At 43.8% G+C, this 23225-nt stretch overlaps 1 protein-coding gene across 1 annotated transcript in view; it reads left to right on the top strand.

Annotated features, from left to right (window-relative positions):
- The first annotated feature begins 1112 nt into the window (after positions 1 to 1112).
- The window catches only part of jarid2b (jumonji and AT-rich interaction domain containing 2b), a 124621-nt gene continuing 102508 nt past the window's right edge, over positions 1113 to 23225 (top strand). The window contains exon 1 of the mRNA XM_033637081.2: positions 1113 to 1674. Coding sequence (XP_033492972.2) covers positions 1630 to 1674 — 45 coding nt within the window. The 5' untranslated portion in view covers positions 1113 to 1629. The remainder of the gene's footprint in view (positions 1675 to 23225) is intronic.

Raw genomic sequence — 23225 nt, 5'->3', positions numbered from 1 at the left:
TGTTGTTGTGAAGCTGCTGAAGTTTGAAATCCAAAGACATGCAGGCTAGTTAACTGGTGACTCAAAATTACCCAAGAGGGTTCCTGGTTGAAACCCAGGGGGGGAGAGCCCTTCTGTGTGCAGAGATTGTATGTTCTCCCCGTGTCAGCGTGGGTTTTCTCTGGGTACTCCGGCTTCCTCCTACAGTCCAAAGACATGCAGGCTAGTTAATTGGTGACTCAAAATTACCCAAGAGGGTTCCTGGTTCAAATCCAGGGTGGGAGAGCCCTTCTGTGAGGAGTCTGTATGTTCTCCCTGTGTCAGCATGGGTTTTCTGTGGGTACTCCGGCTTCCTCCCACAGTCCAAAGACATGCAGGCTAGTTAATTGGTGACTAAATTACCCATAGGTGTGAATGTGAGTGTGACTCTATATGTTAGCCCTGCGATAGTCTGGCGACCTGTCCAGGGTGTACCCCGCCTCTCGCCCAGAGTCAGAAGGAATAGGCTCCAGTGTCCCCGCGACCCCTAATAGGATAAGCGGTTACAAAAAGAACGTTCCAATAAACATTTGGGCGAAATCGTCGCTAACCCAAAGTCATTAATGTTGGTTCATGTTTTTCTCTGCAGTTTAATTCTCAGTGGCATTTAAAAAAGTCTTAAATCTAACCTTCCATCTTTAAAGTTTTTGTAGGAACTGATAAATACAGTAGGCCACATCAAGAACATGTAGCTACTCCTCATGAGGTCATGACGAGAGGTCACATCTCATTGACCTATATAGACATATCATTACAATACGAATATTGGGATAACAAATGACTTAGAATACTACCTGCATAGGGTAAGTACAAGCTTTCTTGTGACTAAAACTTCTTGAAATGTCACAGACTCACTAAGCCTCAAAACTGATATTACAGGACTTTGAACGCACCATTTATTGTAAGATGACTATAAACTGTCACCTGCAATCACCACAGCACAGTATATGTCCATATAGGAGTATGATATAGGAATTTGTGTTGGTGTTTGGTGTTTAGGGCTGTCTCACCGGGATTTTGAAGTTGCCGCTGAATGGTGTAGGCTGTGATAGGCTGAGAGGCCGAGGCTGGGGAAGAAAGGAGCTGCTCTCAGTCAGTAGAGCAGTGCTGCTGGAGAGCTCTCTCGTCGACCGCAGGCTCCAGCTTAAAAAAAACGAGGACGTGACACCTAACGTTTTATTTTTAATTTTTTTATTTATTAATTTCTCGTCGTGTCGTCGCCTCGAACAAGATGTAACTTGTTGACATCACCTCAAGTATATTCATGTATTTGAAAAGAGCCGGGAGTGAGTGCGCAGAGACGAGACGCCGAGCTGTTTTGGCGAATGGAACTTATTGTTGTGCATTTGTTTTGACTATGTTATCCCCAAGTGAGTTTGGGTCCAGTCCGTCTCTGACCGTCGTCGACCCTTGAATTTTTGTGGGATTTATATCCGAGTAGTTTAAGGGGAAACACCGAAGGAGGATTCTGCAAAAGCCCAGCGAGCTTTTCCTACAGAGCCGGGGATTTAAATCGTCATTTGGTGGTGCTCCGGGAGAGGCGAGAATCAAAGAAAGAAATTCATGTGGCCATTCTCTCTATAGCCAAACATTTATTTTTGGGATTGCATAATGAGCAAGGAAAGACCCAAGAGGAATATCATTCAAAAGAAATATGTAAGTAAAGATCTTTTTGCCTCAATTGCTCGCAAATGCAGTCGCTCTATTCAAGTTGCTCGTCTCGATGAAAATGCATAAACTTTCATCACGGGCTGTGAAGGTTACCATCAGGCAGCTTGTCTACTATCTGGGTCAAATATCCTGTAAAAGGTAACGGCTGTGAGTTACCTCAACGTGTTAACAAATACATGCTTTATATTTAAAGAGACAGCAATGTTTATTCAATGTCTGTGTTGCAGCGTTTCTTCGACACCAGACATGTTTTAGGCGATTTGAACATCGGGTGCTTTGGAGGATTGCTTCGCTCATTTCGACCCGTTTGAACGCGTGATGGAGGCATGCATAGTGTGTGTGGCTGTGTGATAAAGCTATAAAAGGGGTTGAAATTAAAGGACTTGGCAAAGTGTTTCCAGAAAAGGCTTTTGTTCGCGCCCCATTTCTTCCTATTCAGAGCCGTGAAGACGAGCCTGTCGGCCATGGCTCAGCTATTTCGGCTTCCATTTCGTCCCATGCTGAGCGTTTTATCAACGCTTTAAAACTGCGGCTCTTAAGAGAATACACATGTAAAAACCATCCTCATGCTGAAGCTCGGAGTTCATGTGTGAGATAGCGATGTGTGCTGGTGTGTGTGTGTTGTAGCTGTAGGGCTGGCAAAGCGACATGTTTCGCGGACTGTTGTGGCTCTTTAATTTTCTCCATAAAGAGTGAAGGGAGAGCAGGAGGGAAAAGGGGGTCATGCAATTCAGCATATTCGCCCAATTTCTACTCTTGAAACGACGTGGGGACACTCTGGGGGTTGTTGTTATGCGGTTGTCTTTGCTATGAGTCCCTACTGTGAATGATAAGCCCGTCAGGATGTGAGTAAATCTGCAGGTCTCCGTGTGACCTCTGTGAACACATATTGCAGCAGCCCGCTGAGGAATAACTCCATTTTTTGCAATCCTACGGGGGATTATCTTACAAGCCTTTAGGTCTCGTCCTCAGCCACCGAATTCACATGAAACCACACATCACATGGCGGACGTGGTCGAGCACGGTGTTTCTGAATGATCCAATCTTTTAAAGAGGCTGTGTTCAGTCGCATTGCAGGGGCTCATGTATGAAGCGATACCAAGAAGCAACCATTTTCTTTCTGCAAGTAACACTGGTGAATTTCTGGAGAAGGGGCTGCGAATTAAAACAGTTGAGGCCAGATTTAGGTTAGATTGTAGTCTGTAGTCTGGTGAGGATCTATTTGTCCTCCTGCATGGAAAAAAGGAGGACTTTTAATCTTGCAAAGTGTGAATGGCTCAGCCTATCACTCGACTAAGTTACCATGTATCGGTTTTCATGCAGACTACACACTGGCCGGGCCCCTCTGTGTGTGTATGTGTGTGTGTGTGTGTCTGGGCTTTTTAAAGTTTCTTACACTTCTTTGATGTATATATAGATTGTTGCTGTTGATTATGGTGACCAAGTGGGCACATTGTTGCGTTTAAGTGCACAAGCAAAACATATCTGGAGTCAGCAGAGCTAGGCAGCCCCCCCCACCCCACCCCCATCTCCATTCCCATCCCCACCTCCATCCAAACAACACGTGGAGTGTCTTTAAAAAGTGAGCCCTCCTGCACACACTTTGTTGCTGATGTAATTTTCAACCAGAACAATTTGTCACATTTATTCTGTGCTGGAAGGAAATGTCGCAAAAGGCCAAAATGAGCAACAGGTTTGTGGGAGCAAGTGAACAAAAACATGCATTCTTGCTTGGATCTTAATTTAACCTTGTTTTTTGTCTGTTTTTCTGAAGTATGGAGAGCTTAAAACATTTCATGTGTAATCAATTAAAGCATAGAGTGAACGTTTCTGCTAGTAATAGCCTGAATGGCATTTTTTCTCAAGTGTCCATGTGGTTTTTGCCTCACAATAACTAAAAGTGTGAACAAATATACATGTGTCCACTAAAATTCTCTCCAGATAAGCATATCATTGTGTGCTTAGTTTATCACTTGATTCTATGTTCCACTTCAATGTATACTGTTGTCTTACTGAAGGCAAAAAAAAAAAAAATCCCCTCTCTACAAGATGATGTCATCCTAACACATCTGTATGTCTTCTCTTGAGCCTCTTACATTTCAACACGTGAGTGCCAGTAACAAAATGTACAGAAATGTATGGGCATCAACATGTATTTGCTGGAAACACAAATGAGTCATTCCAAAGAGGACGGACAGATGTTTAACATGACTAAAAAAGGACATTTAACATGGTATTTTGCAGCTGTTGTGTGTAACATTTGTGCTAGATGTGTCTGCAGTAGCCATCAACATCCCAAAGTGTCCTCTGTCAAAGTCAGAGTTGACTTTTTAAAAAAAAAAAATTTAACCCCTACAGTGCCGTCTCCCATCCGTTTCAGTTAGGTTACCTCAACCATATTTTAATTTCCATTTGTTTAAAAATGGGTTCAGAATTGAAAACAAACTTTTTGAGTTTGTGAACCTGTTTGTAGGTCTTCCTCAGAAATGAGGAAACAGGATGTGCCATAGATCATTTCTATGGCACATGACTAACTGAAACAAAAATCCCCACCTAAAACTAACCCAGACTACGATAGCCAACAGTGTTACATTCTCTAAAATTGGATTGGGTTTTTTTGTGATTTGGTCTATTCATAGCGAGCTATTCATAAGAGCATCAGTGCTGGGGAAACGTGCCTGACTGCAGGATGCATGTTTCTGCCCTGGGTGTGTGCATGTGTGTCACATCTGTCATGTGTTTTCGGCAGCTGCAGTTGATATATAAAGTCTGGCCCAGGCCAAATAGGGCTCACAAATGTGCATTTCTACAACAACCTGGAGGAGTCCAGATCCCCGAGCCTCCCTCCAGGCTTTGAGACAGGACTCCTGGCCCCTACTGATCCCCCCTCCCCCTACCCCCCCCTTAATTAGCGTAAGACAATTATACATGCTTGGCTTAACCATTTCCCCTGAAACATGAGTGTGAGTTGTTACCCCCCCGCCCCTACCCTCCACACCCAAGAAACACCCACTATCTGCGAATGATATTAAAATTCATCAGTCATAAAATGATTGGGAAAAAAGGGAGATGAGTCCTTAATAAAAGCAAACAAGGCAATTACCATTTTCCACTGGAATTTATAGCTGCAAATGTGAACAGAACAAAACAAAAATAGCCAATTTGCCCTGTCAGTTTTCTTTCCAGAGATGCTTAGTCACTAGTGTGACTGTGCAGGAGCAAGCGAGCATGCCTGCCTCTGTTCTCCAATTTAAAGGTGTTTTTAAAAGTGCGTTTTTCTAGGTTTATTTTTGTCCGTTTTTGGTGCCTTTCAAACCCATGGTTGAAGGTTGGTGCTGTGTGATGACTGAGGTAGCAAGTGCTAATGTGCGGCAGTGTTGTTCTGTCTAACGAAACATGACACACATTGTGTGTGTGTGTGTGTGTGTGTGTGTGTGTGTGTGTGTGTTTGTGAATGCGTGTAAGCGAGAATAGCAGGAGAGCACGGCAGAGTGCAGCTCAGTGCAGCCAGGGCCATTTTGTGCAGACTCGGCTCTTCCTGTAGGCCCCAGCTGGGGCTAGGCCTCTGATTCAAAGGTTGTGTGTGTGTGTGTGAATGAGTGCGTGTTTGTGTGCATGCATAGTGTGTGTGTGGGACAAGCACAGCTGCTGCAGGGGCCTTTACAAATGTAAAGAGGCTGTCAGTGTTTGTTTCATCAGGCGCACAACTGATGAGGGCCAAGTTGGAAATCCATTGCACTGTGAGTGTGTGCGTTGAGCGTGCACAAAAAGAGGAAACAAAAATAGAGAGCGGGGGCAGAGTGGGGAGTGCAAAGGCACAGACTCTCCCCCTCCTCTCCTCCTTTTCCTCTCTTTATCTCCCTCTCTCCCTGTCTCTCTGTCTCTGTCTCGCTCTCTCGTTCTTGGGCTGTCCAAATGAAATGTGGGCCTCATGTCGGACCATGAAGAGAGGGTCACGGGGTTGTTTTTTCACCGTGCCTGAGCCTCAATGCGCTTCATTTAACCTTATGTTTCAATGCAAATTCTTCTTTCATAAGCTCCCTTCTCCTCACGTGTGCAACATGGCAGGGTTCACTTTGCAACCTCCCGTCACTATGGCTACTAGGGCAAACCAAAGTGAACTGTGGCAAAAGCAGCGTTTCACAGGTGCCACGTGGAATGTAACCATAGAGAACGTAGTCAAATAAACAGGCAGTAAAACGCTGCTTTTACTGCCTGGACAAACTGAACAAGCACATATGGAAAGCACTTTTATCTTTCAATATGTGCTTGTTCAGTTTGTCCGTGTGCTTCTGACAAGACAGTTTTTTTCCATGAATGTATACCCATGCAGAATGTACAGCGATGAGTGTTTTAAGTGTGAAACCAGCAGGATGTGGCACAGATAGCTTAAAATAAAAGGCCACAGAGAATCATACTTTTTATTTTGAAAGTTACATCATTTTGCTTTATTGTTTTTTTTTTTTTTTAATTCACCAGAGGGGGAAAATTAAAGCGGGGCTACTTTGATTACATTGCCAAACTGTATCAGCGTGGCATAAAAGTAACTGCCAAGAATATAAAAAGTCCTCATGAAGATTGCCAGCAATTCACACACAGTGGAACATAACTGACATGAACAGAGAAAACAAAGTATACCAAATATCTCACATAAGAAATAACACATAACCAGATGTGTTAAGCAGCTAATTTCTCTTTGTGTCTTGGTGACACAAATTTCTGTTGCACTGAAACCTTTCAAGTAGTTGAAGCTGCCGACTCTGTTCACGTGCACGTCCTCCTCAACAGTTTTGCAAAGTAGTGAGGAAGATGTCCTTCCCACGCTGCGGGCCCAGCCTCACATCCCTTTGGCTTCATCTCTCTTGCAGGGCCTGCCGAATTGGCGAGCACTGCCAGAAAAATTTCTGGGAGTGAAGTTGGCGAGCCCAGCCTCATTTAATTCAGCCTTATTTATTTATGTATTTATTAAGTTTGTGCTGAAATGAGGAGAAGGGAGCCCTTTTTTTCTCCCCTTAGATAAAGTCTGCTTTGCCAACGGAGAGTTTACTGCATCATTACGGGCTCTCTGTGAGCTGCCGGCTTCAATTTGGACCAGCGATGGATATTCAGCAGCCAAATGCATCACCACTCAGCTCTTTCCTCTGACACAAATACAGTCTCTCTCCCTGTTTACCCTTTGCTGTCTTCGTCTTGCTCTTCTTCTCATGCGTCAGTTTTCTACAGCATTATGTCACAAACACAGCACAAACCCCTGTTATGCAATATGACCTTTTCTCTTATCAGCTGTTGGCATTGAGAGCAATCTCTGGCTCTTTGCTGGCACAGGAGCGCACTCGCACACACAGGCAAAGGTCTTAAGGTGTACACCTGCAGTCAGTAGGTGAGATAAACCGGTTTTAAGGCCAACCTTAAAACCAAGGTGTCTTGTGGATATCAGCAGCATCGGCCATTTACAGGAGTAATGACATAAAACTGGGTGTGACTGTCTTTGTGTTTCTGTCATGTGCAGTGTGCACGTAGGTCTGTGTAGGTGTGTTTTACAGCATATGCTCCAATATTTGGACACAAGGCACGGTTGGACACAGTGCAGTTGTGGACAGCCAATGCAAGTGTATGTGTGTGTGTGTCACGTACACCACGTGCGTTCCCTCCGTGCGCGTCTTCATTCTGCCGAGTGATTTATATCCTCCTGCTCCTGTGGGTTTGGATGGAGATGGGGGGAGTGAGACAGCTGGTCAGGCCCTGAGAGGCTCTGTGTGTGTGTGTGTGTGTGTGTGTGTGTATGTGAATACACATGCTCACTCATGCGTTTGTGTGTGTGTGTGTGTGTGTGTGTGTGTGAATGAGTGAGTGGTTGCCACAGCTTATCCGTTCAGGATCCCTATGAAGCTGAATCAACACTTTAGCTTTGTCTTTGGTTTGGCCTTGCAGGCTTTGTGGGGTCCATGAAGGACATTCAGCTATAGCAGAATGAAAAGAAAACAATTGACTGAGTTGTTTTGTGTACCATATCTTTGTGCAAGCCTTCTCTCTTTTTTTATTAATATACAAAACAGTCATTCAAATCAAGGTTTGTTTTGCTTAACCCAAACACCAGAATGAATATTGGTATTGTATGTTTCTGCAATCCACGCATATGTGTCAATTGTACTTTTCATATGTAGCAGATGTGTTGAAACTTTACATGTCGTCACATGTCCGTTATCAATTTTATGATGTAACTATGCTGTGGTTAACTTGGGGTCATGTTTAGACACATAAACCTCTTGGTTAACATAAGAAAAACACCAACCTTTGGCTTAACATGCCTTGTTTTCTCACCGCAGACATGGCCAGAAATGCATCAAAAAATGCCCACTTCTGGGAATGTCCCAACCCTGTTTTTAAGAAACACTAGCTCTTGTTGATACAAACATGGCTGGAAATGCCCTGAACTCTTAAAAAATACCTGCTTTTGTTGCTACAGACATGGCTAATTATTTCTGAACTCTGTTGTTGTCGCAACAAAAGCTGGAAATGTCCCAACCCTGTTGTTAAAAAAATATCTGCGTTTGTTGCTACAAACATGGCTGGAAATGTCCTAACCCTGTCGTTAAAAATACGCGCTTTTATTGCTACAAACATGGCTGGAAATGTCCTAACCCTGTCATTAAAGAATACCAGCTTTTGTTGCTATAACCATGGCTGGAAATATCCTGAACTCCTATTAAAAAACACCCACTTTTGCTGCTACAAACATGGCTGGAAATGTCCCAACTCTGTCATTAAAATGTACCTGCGTTTGTTGCTACAAACATGGCTGGAAATGTTTCAACCCTGTCATTAAAAATTGACCATTTATTGCTACAAACATGGCCGGAAATGTCCCAACCCTGTCGTTAAAAATACACACTTTTATTGCTATAAACATGGCTGGAAATGTTCTTAACTCTTGTTAAAAATATCTTATTTTGTTGCTACAAACATAGCTGGAAATGTCCCAACCTTGTTGTTAAAATACATGCTTTTATTGCTACAAACATGGCCGGAAATGTTCCCACCTGTTAAAAAAATACCCACTTTTGTTGGTCAAACAGCGGTCTGCTTGTCGTCTCGCCAAGCTGTCACACCATCCACCATCTTCTCCTCCTGATGAGAAATTCAGCTCATATACATGTAATCTGAACTATATGTATGAAACCTACAAATGTAGCATATTCATGGTTTGCAGAAATGTACAATACCAACATTTTATTTTTGCAACTGGGCTGCTTTTGGTTCTAGTTCAAATTTTAGCTTAGCCCTGGGCTTCCCTTTAAGCTCTATAGAGCTGAAATAGCAGGCATTAGGTTGCTTTTCATCTGTTTTTGAATCACCGAGCTATTGTAGCTTAGTTTGTAGCTTAGTCTGGCGTTAGCTTTTAATGACCATTATAATATATTATACATTATAATAACCTCTTGGCCGATCCCTGCTCACCCTCTCCCCGCTCTTCATCTCAGCTACATCAGTTTAATAAACACTCCTTACATTTTCATCCTGTGGTCAATCCCATCTGATCCCCTATTGTGACACCGTCGTCTTCACACATTCAGTGAATTAAGCCTCGAGGGATGAAGCAACAGAGCAGAGGCTCAGTCAGTATCGATCCTCCATTACTCCCTCTCTTTCTGCCCGGAATACCAGTTTCACGTTCAAACATATGCCAGTACAAATCTGTAGGCAGCATCATAAAATGTCTTGACTGTGATATGAAGATTAGTGTATCCTGAAGCTTCCTGCTGTTGGGCCTGTTAAGAAAATGCTTTATGCTGACTTATCATATTTTCTGTGACTATCGCTTGGTTGCACGGTCGCATCAGATTTCAGTCTGAGGAATCCTATTCAGTTTTACCATGCCGTATACATTCATAACTGTTCTTGTTATTTGTTATGGTCTCATCAGCTCCCGACCAAGTGCAGTAATCTATGAATCATTCTTTTTATGATGGAGCAGTTTGTTTCTTGCTGCCAATAAGCCACTGGCCACTCTATTCAGGTCCTCTTTGGCATTGCTCTGCCTTGGCCGATAAATCGCCCTCTCATTTAATCTCTCATGAGGGTATTTTCCTGTGATAACTTTTTTTCAATATTTGACTATCATTATCCTCTCTTTTTCACGACGGTCATTTGTGGCTCTCTAGCATGCGTGGCTAGTTGTGGACCTGCGACCTCCCTTCTGTGCAAGAGCTCTCAAACGCAACCCTGTTCACCGAGCATTTGGCCCCTTGTGAGGGAGGCCTTAATTCAGGGTGGCACCCTCCCCTCCCTCCCTCCTTCCCTCCCTCCCTCCCTCCCCCAACCAGAGGAGTAATGAGGCAGTGGAGCAAAGTGGCTGGGTGACCACTGTTGCTGCCTAATCTCTACTTTTCAGCCCTGGCTCAAAGATTTTACAGAAGTAGATGTGGTGAAGGTGGCGCGGTGTAAAGAGGGTCTTAAACAAAGTTTATTGATTCAAGACAGAGAAGTAGTTGTTGTGGTTTTTGACTGATTTAGAGGAAAATGACTGGTTACAGAAATGGTGTTAACTGCATCTGGCCCTCGCTCGTCCCAATTCCGCCTGCCAAACTGTATTTTGGAGGATGGACAAGAGCATGTTTCAATGCTGAAACGCGGTTGCTGGAAGCGTCTGTGTGTCGATGCTGCTGCTGAGTTGTCGGATGTGCTGGTTACAGTGTCAGCTCACATGTGAGGAAAGCGGTAGGAATGAGGAGGTGTAGCAGTGGGTGGGTGGTTGAGGGCTGTAAGAGGCAGAATAAACGGTTTATTTGATTCGCAGGTCAATATATACACATTCTGTTTGCGTCTATCCTACACCCCCTTCCTCCAGCCGCCATGAGAAACGCATTACTCCCCCCCCCTCCGCCCCATCTTGTCTTGTAATAGAATACTGAGTGGATTTTTTTTCTTCCGCTGTTCCACTCTATCTCTCGCACCTCCTCGCTCTCAACTCATTCGCTCTATTACTCAGCGCAGCTACAAAAAGAGGAAAGAGGCGTTGGGAGCTTTCTGTGGGATAGCGCTGCTGGAGAGAGGACGGAAGAAGCGGGGGTATTTTCTCCTCGCCTAGCTGCAAAATTGCCTTGCAGTAGCAGAGGAGAAGCCAATGTGCGATCGGCCGGATCTGTTCCCTTGTCTCTGCACTCTTGTCTCTGCACAACTTAATTTTTCCTGAGTGTGTGTGTGTTTGCATGTGATAATCATTTGCTTGAAAGATCAGACTGCTTAGCAGCATGATTAGGTTGTTGGCGGTTTCGCAGCTCTCTTATTCTTGGTCTCCCACTCAGTCGGCATCTCGCATTCTTCCATCCGTTTTGTTTTGATTTTGTCTGCCAAAGGAAACTTTGGAATCCTCTCTACAGTTTGATCTTACACAGCTGTGTGAATTAACCCCCCCCCAGCACCACCCTTCCAGATACACACACACACACACACACACACACACACACACACACACACACAAAACATACTAACATGCATGTGCACGCATAATCTGGCCCTCTAGGGTTGTCATTTTGCACTTTGTAAATCTTGTCCTCACTGTAATGCCTTTGCAAAAATGTATTTAAAGAGCTGCTGGACACATTTTCAATATTTACTGTCTTCTTTTCCTGTTGCCAAACATTTTTATTGGTAGTAAATTGTTTATATTTGCTGTAATATTCATCTTAAGTGTTTGTTCATGCTAATCTTGTTATGTGAAACACTTTGCAGGGGTGTCCTTGGGGGTGTTCCTCTTCCTATAAATTAAAAACAGTATAAATTGACAAGAGTTTGTTCAGGAATATTGATTTTTTTTTTCTTTGCCCATTGATTTTTTTTTTTTTTTTTTTGAGCAATGGGTGTTTTTTTATTTAAGTTTCTCCACAGAGAGAAGCAGAGTATGAGTCAAAGGTATTGTTCCCCCCGTTTTTAACCTCTGCTCAATGGATGAGGGCTTTTATAATTCTCCTGGCTGCGTGATTTCCTCCAGGCCTCACAGCAGGGAGCTAGAGTGCATGGTACACTGAGGGAAGGGCGCCAGAGTCTGGGCTGAATGTCTGGCCGGCCTCCCCTGGCCGTGGATCAAACATCACAAGGCCAGAGGGGGGAGGGAAGGGGAGAGGGCCAGCCCTGGAAATCACAACCTGTGATCGTCAAGGAGAAGAAATCCAAGAGGATTGAAATAATCAAATTAAGCACCATCTCAAGTGGAATATCCACAGTGACGGCGAGGCCCGTCTACCGATCTGTCGACGGAACTCTCCATACAAAATGCCGCTCCTGGAAAAAAAAAGCACATGCACATCACAAAGGCTGACGCAAGCCTTTGCTGTTTTTAGATTTAATTGTTTGAGAATGAGGATAGGAAGTGAGGTAACCACTGGTTGATGCCAAGCCTGACTGCCGTGGATGCATGCTCACTTTCACACATTTGAAATGAGTAATGCAGGTGTTGGTTAGCACCTAAGAGAAAATCGAAACAAACTCTGGCTAAACATAATTTGTAAGCCAACAAGCAGGAAGTTACCATGGTGACTAGAGAGTATACCCCCCTTTTACTCTCTTCTCTTTGCCTCTGCTGTGTATGTGTGTGTGTGTGTGTTGGGGGTGGGCTTATGCGACTGGGGGGGGCTTACACCTCCTGCCCCTAGGTTTCTATAGAAACTGACACGCTGACAAGGTTTCTGAACAAGTCAAACATCTCTTCTGTTTTTTGTTTCAAAACTAGCTCATGGGTGTGGAACCAGAGGAAGAGTGAAGTTAGGTTGTTGTTGGAGCATCTGGTTCCTGGCTGCATTCAGGGGAAGTTACTAGATCTGTCTTGCTATCATGTGTCAGAGAAATTAAGTGAGAAACAGTGAAACTGAGAAAATGTAGCCGAGAAGGGAAATTTTACAAGTAGGCCTATGCTGAATGTTTTTCTACAGAAATGTACAAATTTAAGACTTTTAATTTCTTGCCTCTGAGCACTCAGTAAAGCTGGCAAGACGGAGAGAGACATAAAAGTAAACATGCTTTTATCTCGATAACCATTTGTAGAGCTTCTCAGAGAAAAGAAAATGTTTTTGTTAACACTCCTCCTTATTTACTCATCTGCTTCTCTTGTATCACCCGGCTCCTGTGACGTCTATTCTGTAAATTGCAATAGTCATAAGAAACTCATACGCTCCCACTTTTTTATGCTGTTAGCCCATTTCCTGACAGTAGATCAGTTATTTTACCATTACAGACAGTCATTTTCATTCTGAACAAACACCCCCTCCATTCAATCACTGAAATCAAGAGCGGAATTTCATATTACTCATACCATTTAGTCGTATATGACAGTTGTTTTTAATTCTGGTTTTAGTTCCTGTCTCGTTCCTGAGGTGGAGAAGTGATACGTGAATTCATTGTGTGTCTTATTTGTGCACAGATTACAAATAAATCAACAGTACGCACCAGCATATATAACTTAAGAGGCGAGCAGTAGCAGGTATAGATGTAATTATGCCAGTGGTGTGCGCTCCATCATAATGATTGATCCCAGCAATGTGTTTCTTGATGTTTTAATGTCTGTAATGCACTAGCTATATTTACAACAGCAGCTGTGACTTGCATCTTTATGTGGCACGGAGTTATGAGTCAGAATTCCTTATGCGTGTCACAAAAGGCATTTTCTCACTCGCACTTAACGGTATATAGCTGTGTAGACAATGTCCTTTCACTGAAAGTCCCAGACAGAACAAGATTATTGACAGTAACAGGGACACCGTGAGTTTTAGATTCAAACTTTTATTGCTTTATGTTGCACAGAAAATATAGACAGACAAATATCTCCAAACCTCCATTTTTTTAAAATGAAAAAATATGTTTAAGGTGATTTTACTGTACAACATTGAAGAGATAAACCATGTTCACTATCTGTACTCTAAATCAGGCCGTAGTTTTCACCGCGATTAGAAAAATTTGGTCACAAGTGAAATTCTACGTCTTTACGGGAAAGGGAAAGCAGTAGCATCAAACAGTGGCCACAACCAGGGTGGGCTGCATGTCTCATGGTGAGCTAGAGCTTTGACTCAGAGGTTTATTGTAATGCGTGTTAAATCACTTACAACTAATTTAGAGCAACTTTGACGCAGTGTCGTCACTACACTGGAATTTCTAACTTCAGTACAATACCTTGAAAAATGTCTGCATTCAATACCAATTTTGATGCCATGGGGAAAAATTGACATGAAGGCATACAATGATACATCTTTATTAAAAGATAAACATAGCAAAGTTATAACATGACTTTTTGGATGGTAGCAGAGAGCAGCAGAATGACTACATTAACAATAAGAGAGAGTGGGAAAGTGTAGCTGGTGGTGGTGTATCAATACTGTGGGAAAATGACTATTGAAAGCGTTTAAAACAGGGGTGTCAAACATATGGCACAGGGGCCAGAACTGGCTCTCCAAAGGGTCCAATCCGGCCCACTGGTTGACCTTGCACACCTAATAGTGATGCACTTATGAAGGCTAAAAGATGCCAGGTTTCAGGAGCAAGTTAAACACTGAGTAACTTTCTTCACCTGCGATCAAATCGGAGTGTATGTGGCTAACTAAAATAAGTTCGACACCCTTGGTTTAAAATATTCAGACTCGATATGCATCAATAAATTGATACTTTTGACAACACTGAGATATCTCGCTGATATCTCACTCAGTCTGTTGAGTGCGTCCATTGTTTGTTGTGCTGATGACATTATTAATGGATTGAAAGACTGAATCAGACAGAATTTATCCAGTAATGAAGTTATGTAATTTGTAGATGACCACCAGATAGCCGTGTGACTTGATAACAAACCCACAACAGCTAGGCGCGCTAACAAAACATCTCTCCCATTCGTGACATAGCTAAACCTACTCCACCCGTGCAGCTTGCACTGGAGCTGGTTGACGTTTTTTGACCCACCTCTTTTTTCCCTGTGCTCAAACCTACACTCATTTATTTGGCTTCCTACCCAGGCTCCCTTTGAGGTCCATTACCAGTGATAGAGTCTGCAATACATGTGTGCCCCCCCCCCCCCCCCCCCCCCCCCCGTCCCTCTCCTCTGTGGGTTGCTAGCTACACTGACGCCATCTAATCGCCCCTCATGCATCACCTTCATTCTTCATCCCCACTGTACTAACGCCATTATTCACCTCTTTCTTGCACTCTTTTGCTTTCCACTCTGCCTCCATCTACACTGCCTGCTCCATTGCTTCTGCACACAGTTTCTCCTTTACCTTGCCTCACTGTTCTTACACTCCCTCTTTACTCGCCGTCTCTCACCTTCTCTCTTTCTCTGTCCCCTGTATTGTGCCGGTCTCCTCGCCCCCCTTTCTCTGGGCCCCCTTTAGGCCTCGGAGACTTTGCTTTTGTGTGCGATAGTGGAGTGAGCGGAGCAAGGGGTGGGGTGAGGTACGAGGGTTTTGTCCCAAGCTGTGAGGTGAAAATCATTTCTTAATTGCCTCTTGTCTTTTTTTGTGCCAGCGGTTGTGCCAGGGAATGGACTCCTGGGCCTGCACTACAACTCCCCAAGCAGAGGAACTCCCTTGCCTAAGCCCTGGCTTTGTTTCATAACGTTCTCTGGCTACAGTGTAATCTGTAGTCATACAGCAACACGCGCACACACATACACACAGAGACACACACACAAACAGAGGCTTTAAAAAGGCTTAAGATGTTGGACACAGCAGAATACAGAGAAAATAGGCTTTGGATGTAGCACTATGAGGTCTAGGTGAGTTGTAAATGAGCAGTTGTGCTGCATTGTAAATTGAGTGTACTTCAATGTGAAGCGCAGTATGTGTTAGATGTTGGTTTCAGTATTGTCTGGGATCCCGACTAACATTTGTGAACAGTCTTAGTTGCTTTTAATCTCACACATTTTGCAATGTATTAAAAAGTTTGTGTATGTATTGTACAACAGCAGCTTGGCTCTCACCGCAGCCTCTTGCAGCTGTCTCAGCTCTAGTTTCTTCAGGCCTATTTTGTAAGATAAAAACGGTCTTATCATTTATGGCTTCCCTAAGTGATTTCGAATGTAATCTGATTTTAAGTCTAGTTTTGGTCTGTTAAACATAGGATGTGGTAGTATAAAGCTAGATTCAAATGTCTCTGGCCAAAGCTGTTTTGGAAATCGAAACTGAAAAGACACATTTTGTTTTAGCTGATAGATCTTCTGTCTGTCTTTCACCATTTTCATACTGGAGACGAGAATATGATGTATGTTGTTTGTCCCATATGTATGGATCTTATGTCACAGGTTCATTTTTAGTTGTTGCGCTTCAGAGACTTTGCAAGAGTATGCACAATTCAGGAACTCAATTTAAAGAGCAGCGTTTAAGATCTACGGGGAGCTATAGGCATCTAGCTATGGGGATTGCAGATTGCAACCACCTGAAACTTCTCCTGGTTAGAATTTTTTCAGTGTTCATTGCTTAGGATTTTTCCAGAGTTATCCGCAGAGGTCTCTTCCTCTCCAAAACAAACAGACCAGGTGATATAAACTGGTAGAACACTAGTGTTTCGACTCATAAGAGATAGGCTGTTAATGTGAGCTTACCTTTTTTTTTTTATCTCTGATAACTTAAAATCGAGACATTCAGGAGGTTTTTACTGGGAGCCAACTTTTCCGCAGAGGGCTCTTCTAAAAAAAAATACAAACAAATGCACCTGATGCTGTAAACTGGTAAAATCACTGAATAAGGCAGTTTTAACGTTAAATAAATATTTTTCTGGCCTTCCTTTAATGGATGGGCTGCCAATGATGGTGGCCAATATGACAACAAGAAAACAGAAATGGCCCTATCTGGAGCCAGTGTTTGGTTTGTCTGTTCTGGGCTACTGTAGAAACATGGCTGTGCAAAATGGTGATCTCCGTAGAGGAGGACCCACTCCCTCTGTAGGCATAAACAGCTCATCTACGTTAACGAAAAAGCAACAGTTCTTATTTTCAGGTGAGTATACACTTAAGAAAACATACTTATATTTGTAACATTGAAGTGTCATCAAAGTACAGATTAGAAAGTAAGCGGTACTTGTGTGACCGTGGTCAGGCTCCTGTTCCTGCCTTTCCTGTCAGCTGTCAGTGGAGGGCTATGGTGGCTTCCATTAACCACCACACTAACGGGTGATCTTATCTCCCTGACAATCTGCATTAGGCTCAGCCTGCCACTGGTTAACCATTCAGAGGCCACAGCAGTGGCACTGTTTTTCTTTGGTCCCCAGTGGTGCAACACTGTATGTTCAGAGGAAGCGTTTTGGGGGTTTTGAACCTTGGCTTGTTGAAAAGGCCCAAACAGAGTTTGAGTGACAGGTCATACTCTGCACTGGATCAGCCTGTCATAGCTGCTTGGACACAGAAGAAGCTTATCTCTCTCTTGCCTCCTCCTTCTGTCAACTCATGAGGAGGATGTATGAATTTCAGAACAGGCTAGTTGCTGCTAGTTGCGTAGACACACAGCCCCCCGACGATCTCCATAAAATCAGTCTCCCACTCTCCCTCCCTCGGCCTGTCTCATTCCCACTCCCCTTTAATTTTACTCGGCCGCAATATCCTACCCAGACCCTGATTGTTGTTTTCTGAGAGCTGGAGCGGTGTTGTTGTAACATAATCATTTAGTCTCCCTCCCGTGGTTCTGGCAAGCTGCACACTGAAATCTATCCACTGCTCATTTTTATGGGGAGCGAATTTGTTGCAGCTACTGCAACTGCTGCTGGCTCACTATTTCTTTACGCTGTATTTACTAGTGTAGATGGATATCTCGCCTGCAAAACATTTGAGAGATGACACATGTTATATACACATTTAATATACCCCAGAGGTCATGCTTGTGAATTTGATTAGCGTGGCTGAAATACTGTATGATGGCGGGGATATCGAGCGACTTGGGCTATATTGAATTTTTAATCTCAGTGTCGACTCCGGCTTACATGACATGCCATTTTTCCTGATCAGTGTTGCTGGAACTGGAGCTAGAGAATTGTTTGGCGCCTCATTGCATTGAATTAGTTAAACGTGACAAGTCAAGAGCTCGTTGTTAATGTTAACACAGAGCCCTCGTTGTGGTTCCATAACTGGAAAATACAAGAGGTTGTTAAGGTGATTACAGGAGCTTTTTTTTTTTTACCCGGGTCAAGCTTGTTGACCCTGTGTGAATGTCACTTTAGCCTCATGACATATCATCTGGAGTGGAGCGAGTGGCCAAGGTGGTATCATGGGAAATGAAGCTCCATGTGTACTCAGCATCTCCTCGCCCCTTTGCCTCATTTTTTTGTTTTTGTCATGTTCCTATAAATTTTGCACACTCACCACGTCATGAGAATTATAGCATGACTCTGAACTTATCACTCAATCATCCCTCCACACAAACCATACATAAACACTCGCACACACAGCTTTAAATCTTTCATTCACTCGTCTTGTTATTGCATCTGTAGCACACGCCAAATCCCATTGATTCCTCCCTTCACTTGTGTTGCAGGCAGGGGCACCGTATGGGGGGAATACCCTGATCGATTCAGGGGCCCCAGAGCCGCACAGTGGCCCTGTAACATGACAGGGATTAGATATTTATTGTTTCAGGCCAGGAGTGAGCTGTTGACATGAGGGCCCAAGATTCCTAGTGTGCCTGTGGTTGCAAGATCATAAGGATGCTTGAATCAATTTTTTCTCTAACCTCTGCCGCTATAAAGAGAAATAGATTTTCTTTTTTATGCACAAATTTTAATGTCAGCGACTTTTAGCTTTTATTCCTTTTCCCTGCTTCTCTGCTATGCAGTGTGTGGATGTGTCTAAATTGCAGATCTCCAAGCTAGCACCGTTTATCGTTCTTTCCCCTCGTTAGTGAAAAGCTTGCCATAAAAAATTATCTTTTTTTCCTCGGCACTGCAAGAACACCAAATGATCTTGCGGGGGAATTGGATAAGTCCCTTGTAAATGCCTCTACTGCTCGACAGCGAGCTTGCATATGATTTCCATAAACGAGGGTGTTGATGTATGAATAACTTGTCAAATGGATTGATTTATGAAGGCAGCTGTCACTCACTGGCAGAGTCTATTCTGAGCGTGCCCAACCTGACCCATCAGCGGCTGATTGAATGACTGGCTGACTGATAACCAACGCAAGGTTATCGAGTTCTATCTATCTCTGCTGCTTTCTCTTTTTTCCGTTCATCTCGCTGCAGCTTTTTCTGTTTGTTTTTTTTGTCTCTTGAGAGGAGAGAAAAAAAGTTGCTCTCATACAAGAATTCACTTTCCTTATTGGGGGTAAAATGTTCTGCATAGCGAGGAAGTGAATGGATATCCATTGACAGGCTGCAATGCCTTTTTCCTTCTATTCCTCTTTGTCCCTTTTTCCTTCTCCCTCTCCTTTCGTATCTCTCTTGCTGGGTAGGTGTTATCAATGCAGCTATTGTCAAGGCTGAAAGAGCAGGGGGGCTCATGAGACCCCCTGACAATGGGCACATGCTTCCCCCTCTGTGGGTTGTGTGTGTGCGTGTGCGCAATGGTTGGAGGTTTGCGATAAGGCCTTTGTGTGTCTGGGAAGCACCTCTCTTCCTCTCCAATATTCACCTGTTTAAGCTGCAGGTGTTATGGTGCAAACGGTTAAGATCAGCCAGCTATGAATCCATGACCGTGGCAAACCTCAACGCCATTTGAAAAAGTACACCACAGCTGCATGGTAATGTTACGCTGCATTGATTAAGCCAGAGACTTCATAAAGATATCAAGTTCTATCTGGAAACCACCTGAAACTCTGTATTTGACTAGTTTCTAAAGCGGAGGGTCCACTTAAATATCTTTTAATGTAAAAGTGAGAACGTTGGCACGTAGGCTGTATTTCTGAAGTTGTAGTTTGAGGCAACTTTTGAACTCCAGGACTTGTTAAAGAAAAGTGAATTGTAAGCAGTGGGTTGCCTAGGTGATGAGAGATGTGAATAGCAGAACTTTTGTGCTTAAGTTAGCCAAAGTATGCCCGTGACTTGGTCTTTATTCATCGGCTGTAATCCAAGAGTTTTCTTATCTCGACTAAATAGCAGTTGACTTGAGTCTGAACTATGTGTTGAAAGACCATTTACAACACAAGAATTAGAGTTTCCAGGTGTTAGTCAAACCCTGCAAACACAAAACAAGTGGCTCCAACAGAGGCCAAGACAAGGTTGTTCATGCTTGAAGCGCTTTGTGCTTGATATCATTCGGGAGATAAAGAAGAGGCATTGGCAGAGCTGCAGCCCTCTATGACTTTTGTACAAACATTTTCTATTTTAAAAGGAATTACTTTAAGAAACGCAGCAGAGAAAGTATGTCAAGGTCGTTTTTGGTCAAAAGCAGTCTAAATGGAGATGTGGCGAGCCGTCCACAGCTGCGCTGAAAAAGGATCTCTCGCTGTCATGTGAGGATCACAGGACAGAATTAAAGATGTGATCTTACAAAATGCCAAAATGATAGCTGAGCTAAATAGCTGAGAGTTTAAAAGTGTGTGATTATAATAACACGCACACACTTTCAAAACAGCTTTCTGCTTCTCATTTCTACTCTCGTTCTATTATTCTCACGTGCACAAACAGACAAGATGGCTGCTGGAGGCTGTAGCTGGCTGTTAACACCTCTCGTCTACAGAAGGGGGCCTCTTTTTGTAGCCGTCTCCTCACCACAGGAAAGATAGGGGGAAGGAGGGGGGCTGTGAGGTTAGAAGCCTTCTCTTGATCCTAAACATTCACATCATGCGAACAGCAGTCTTTATTGCAGTCTTTATTGCAGACTTTATGTTGAGCGCGAGTGTGCCCAGTGTTCTCCTGAGTGACAGTAAAGAAGTAGGTCAGCAAAAAAGACCCTGTTCAACCTGAGCTGAATGGCGTGTGTGTGTGCAAGTGCATACATGTGTGCGTGCACATATGCACTTATGTGTGGGCATGTGTAGCAGAGGGTGTAATTTGCCTCCTTCCGCCAGGAACCAGCCTGACCTCCCCCGGCTTCCACAGCGTCAGGCAAGTGTGTTTGCGTGTGTGTGTGTGTGTGTGTGTGTGTGTGTATGTGACGGCTGAAGCACCGGCAGAGCTCTGTTCAATGTCGCTGCGAGCAACAGAGTCAGCAGTCATATGCAGACTGACAGCCGAGCGAGGGGAAGGGAGGGGGGGCACTGGACGGAGGGAGAGCACTATTTTTGAGACAGAGTGAGTGTGAACGAAGGATTCAGAGAAAGACAGAAAGGCACCGGCACGAGAGGCAACTAAAGAAGTAGAGAGGAAGAACTAAACACTAGAGAGGGTGAAATTGGACGAGTGAATTCTCTGTGTCTCTCGTGCTCACTCACTCATTTCACAGCACGCTGCTGTTGTTAGGGGATGGCTGAGCGGCTCCACCCCTCCCCCCCCCCATGAGCCAATCCACTATCATATTCCTCCCCATCCTGCTGTCTGATTGGTGGGCTGTCTGAGCCAGTGGAATGAAATAGGATTGATGGGTAATCTGGGACCGGAGGTGGGGGAAGACGGGGCAGGAGCTTGGGGCAGGAGTAAGGTAAAACTGACTTTGGCCATTGGGACATGGATACAGGGCAGGGAGAAGATCCTGACGGTGCAACCATACCATATTCCAAATGTGCAGGATTTAAATTTCCTTTTTAGGATTTTTTTGAAAATGTATTTATTAAAATCTGACAGATCAGTCACAAAAAAGGTCACCTGGCTGTAGATTTACACTTACTTAAAACATATCAGCAAGTAACTCCAGTTACATTTGGAAGGGGACACTAATAACTCAGCACACACCTAATGCAACACGTAACATAATGGCATATGCAGTAACTTTCATTTCCAAAAATCACCCCTGTGTCCTTGATGCCTCCCCAGGGTCACTAAGGTTAGAGGTTGACTGCCTCCTCTCACACATCCTTCCCTTTTATACAGGAAGAGAGAGCAGGTAGGGAAAGAAATTTGAATCAGACATTTAGCGAAAAATGTTATCTTGCAAAATACGGGACTTCTGGAAGAGTTGGTGGCTTATATGTAGAGAGAGAAAGAAAGAACTGAGTGATGTGAAGGCCTTGGTAGAGGGGAAAAGCCAGGGTTGCACTGCCCCCCCCCCCCCCCCCCCGCGCTGAATGGCGCTGAATGGCTAATGGGAAGTGAAACCAGAGCTTGAGATTGCTCCTTAATGGCTGCTGTGCTATGTCCTTGGGTATGTTGTATGTTGTTGTATAAGAGCTGCATTTTTTTGTTTGCATATTTAGCGCAGAACCAAATAGAAAACAAACACAGGTTGGAAATGTGCAAGCTGTAGATGTAGAAATATGGTTCAAACGCACAAGGAGAGGCCGTCTCAACTTGAGGAATTTTCTTTGGATACCGACTGATGTTGAGATCTGTCTTTGTAAATGTGTTGATTGAATGCACGCTCAGTAAAGCTACATGTTAACAACATGCTGTTAAATGTTAACACACCATGTATGCGTTGTGTTCCCATGAGCAACTCCGAACATATGAAGAACGGCCCTCCAATTTCTGTCTTAAGTGTGTGTCTGTGTGTACTTCTGGCCACTAACACCCTCTCTCCATCGGTCTCTTTAAGGTGCCTTAAGCGCCCAAATGAATATAGATGAGCGGAGAGATCAGCACGTGTTCAGATCAATGGCCTGCCAAATACAATAAAAAGTGCTGCTCGCTACCAGTTACGTCAATAAAACATTGATTCGGAAACGCAGGCGTTTTTCTGAGGCTCTTTACTCCCATTTCCTCTAAACCACTTCAGCTCAGGTAAACTTTGAAAATATGTTGGCTGTATGTGTTTTTTGCCAACTTAAGTGGATATAAGATACACCGACAACTAAATATTTGTGTAAGGCTACCAAAAAGTAACAAGGCAGTGTCTTTCACTTTCACTGAGACTGTTGACGACCCTGAAACTTTCGGCATAGGTTGTGTCTGGTTGACTCTGGTCTACGTTAGAAGGTGGTTTACACATCTCTAATGTAAATGCATAGAAAGTTATGTAAAACACAGTTCCTTTACGTTGTGACTGTTCTCATAAGTATGAGGTTTTCCATTACTGTCAGTCCTATTCATACAAATTTCTCATCTACCCTGTGCCTACACCCTTCAGTCAGACTCAAAAACACGTACACAATTAGCAGAAATCCCCGTGTTTTGGGTAACTGGGAACAGATCAGAGAAGCTGTGCATCATCTTGTCTTGCAAGGTAGTCTTTCCTCCTTTTTGTTTTCTTTCTGAAATGACTTGGTCGCCACAAACCACAGACTTTCACACCCTTTAGAGGAGAAAGTGTGTGGTGTGCTTAAGCGCAGTCCCATAAGAGCCGGCCCTGTCTCCCTGTTTTTAGCCAAAACCTGAAGGAATTAAAAAGGGTGAGTCAACGGTCCAACAACTCTGAATAAGCCCTGAGGATAAAGAGGCCCCAAGTTAATTATTCAAACCAGCGGGAGAGATGCCTGGCAAGCAAACATGCACAGGGTTTCCCCAGGGATAGTGCATGGGCCTCCTGCTCAGCCTCCTGTGGTTTGGTC

This window comes from Epinephelus lanceolatus, chromosome 16 (genome assembly GCF_041903045.1).
Source record: "Epinephelus lanceolatus isolate andai-2023 chromosome 16, ASM4190304v1, whole genome shotgun sequence".
NCBI classification, from domain to species: Eukaryota; Metazoa; Chordata; class Actinopteri; order Perciformes; family Serranidae; genus Epinephelus; species Epinephelus lanceolatus.
Note: the sequence above shows the minus strand (reverse complement) of the source record. Positions and strands in the feature narration are given on the sequence as shown.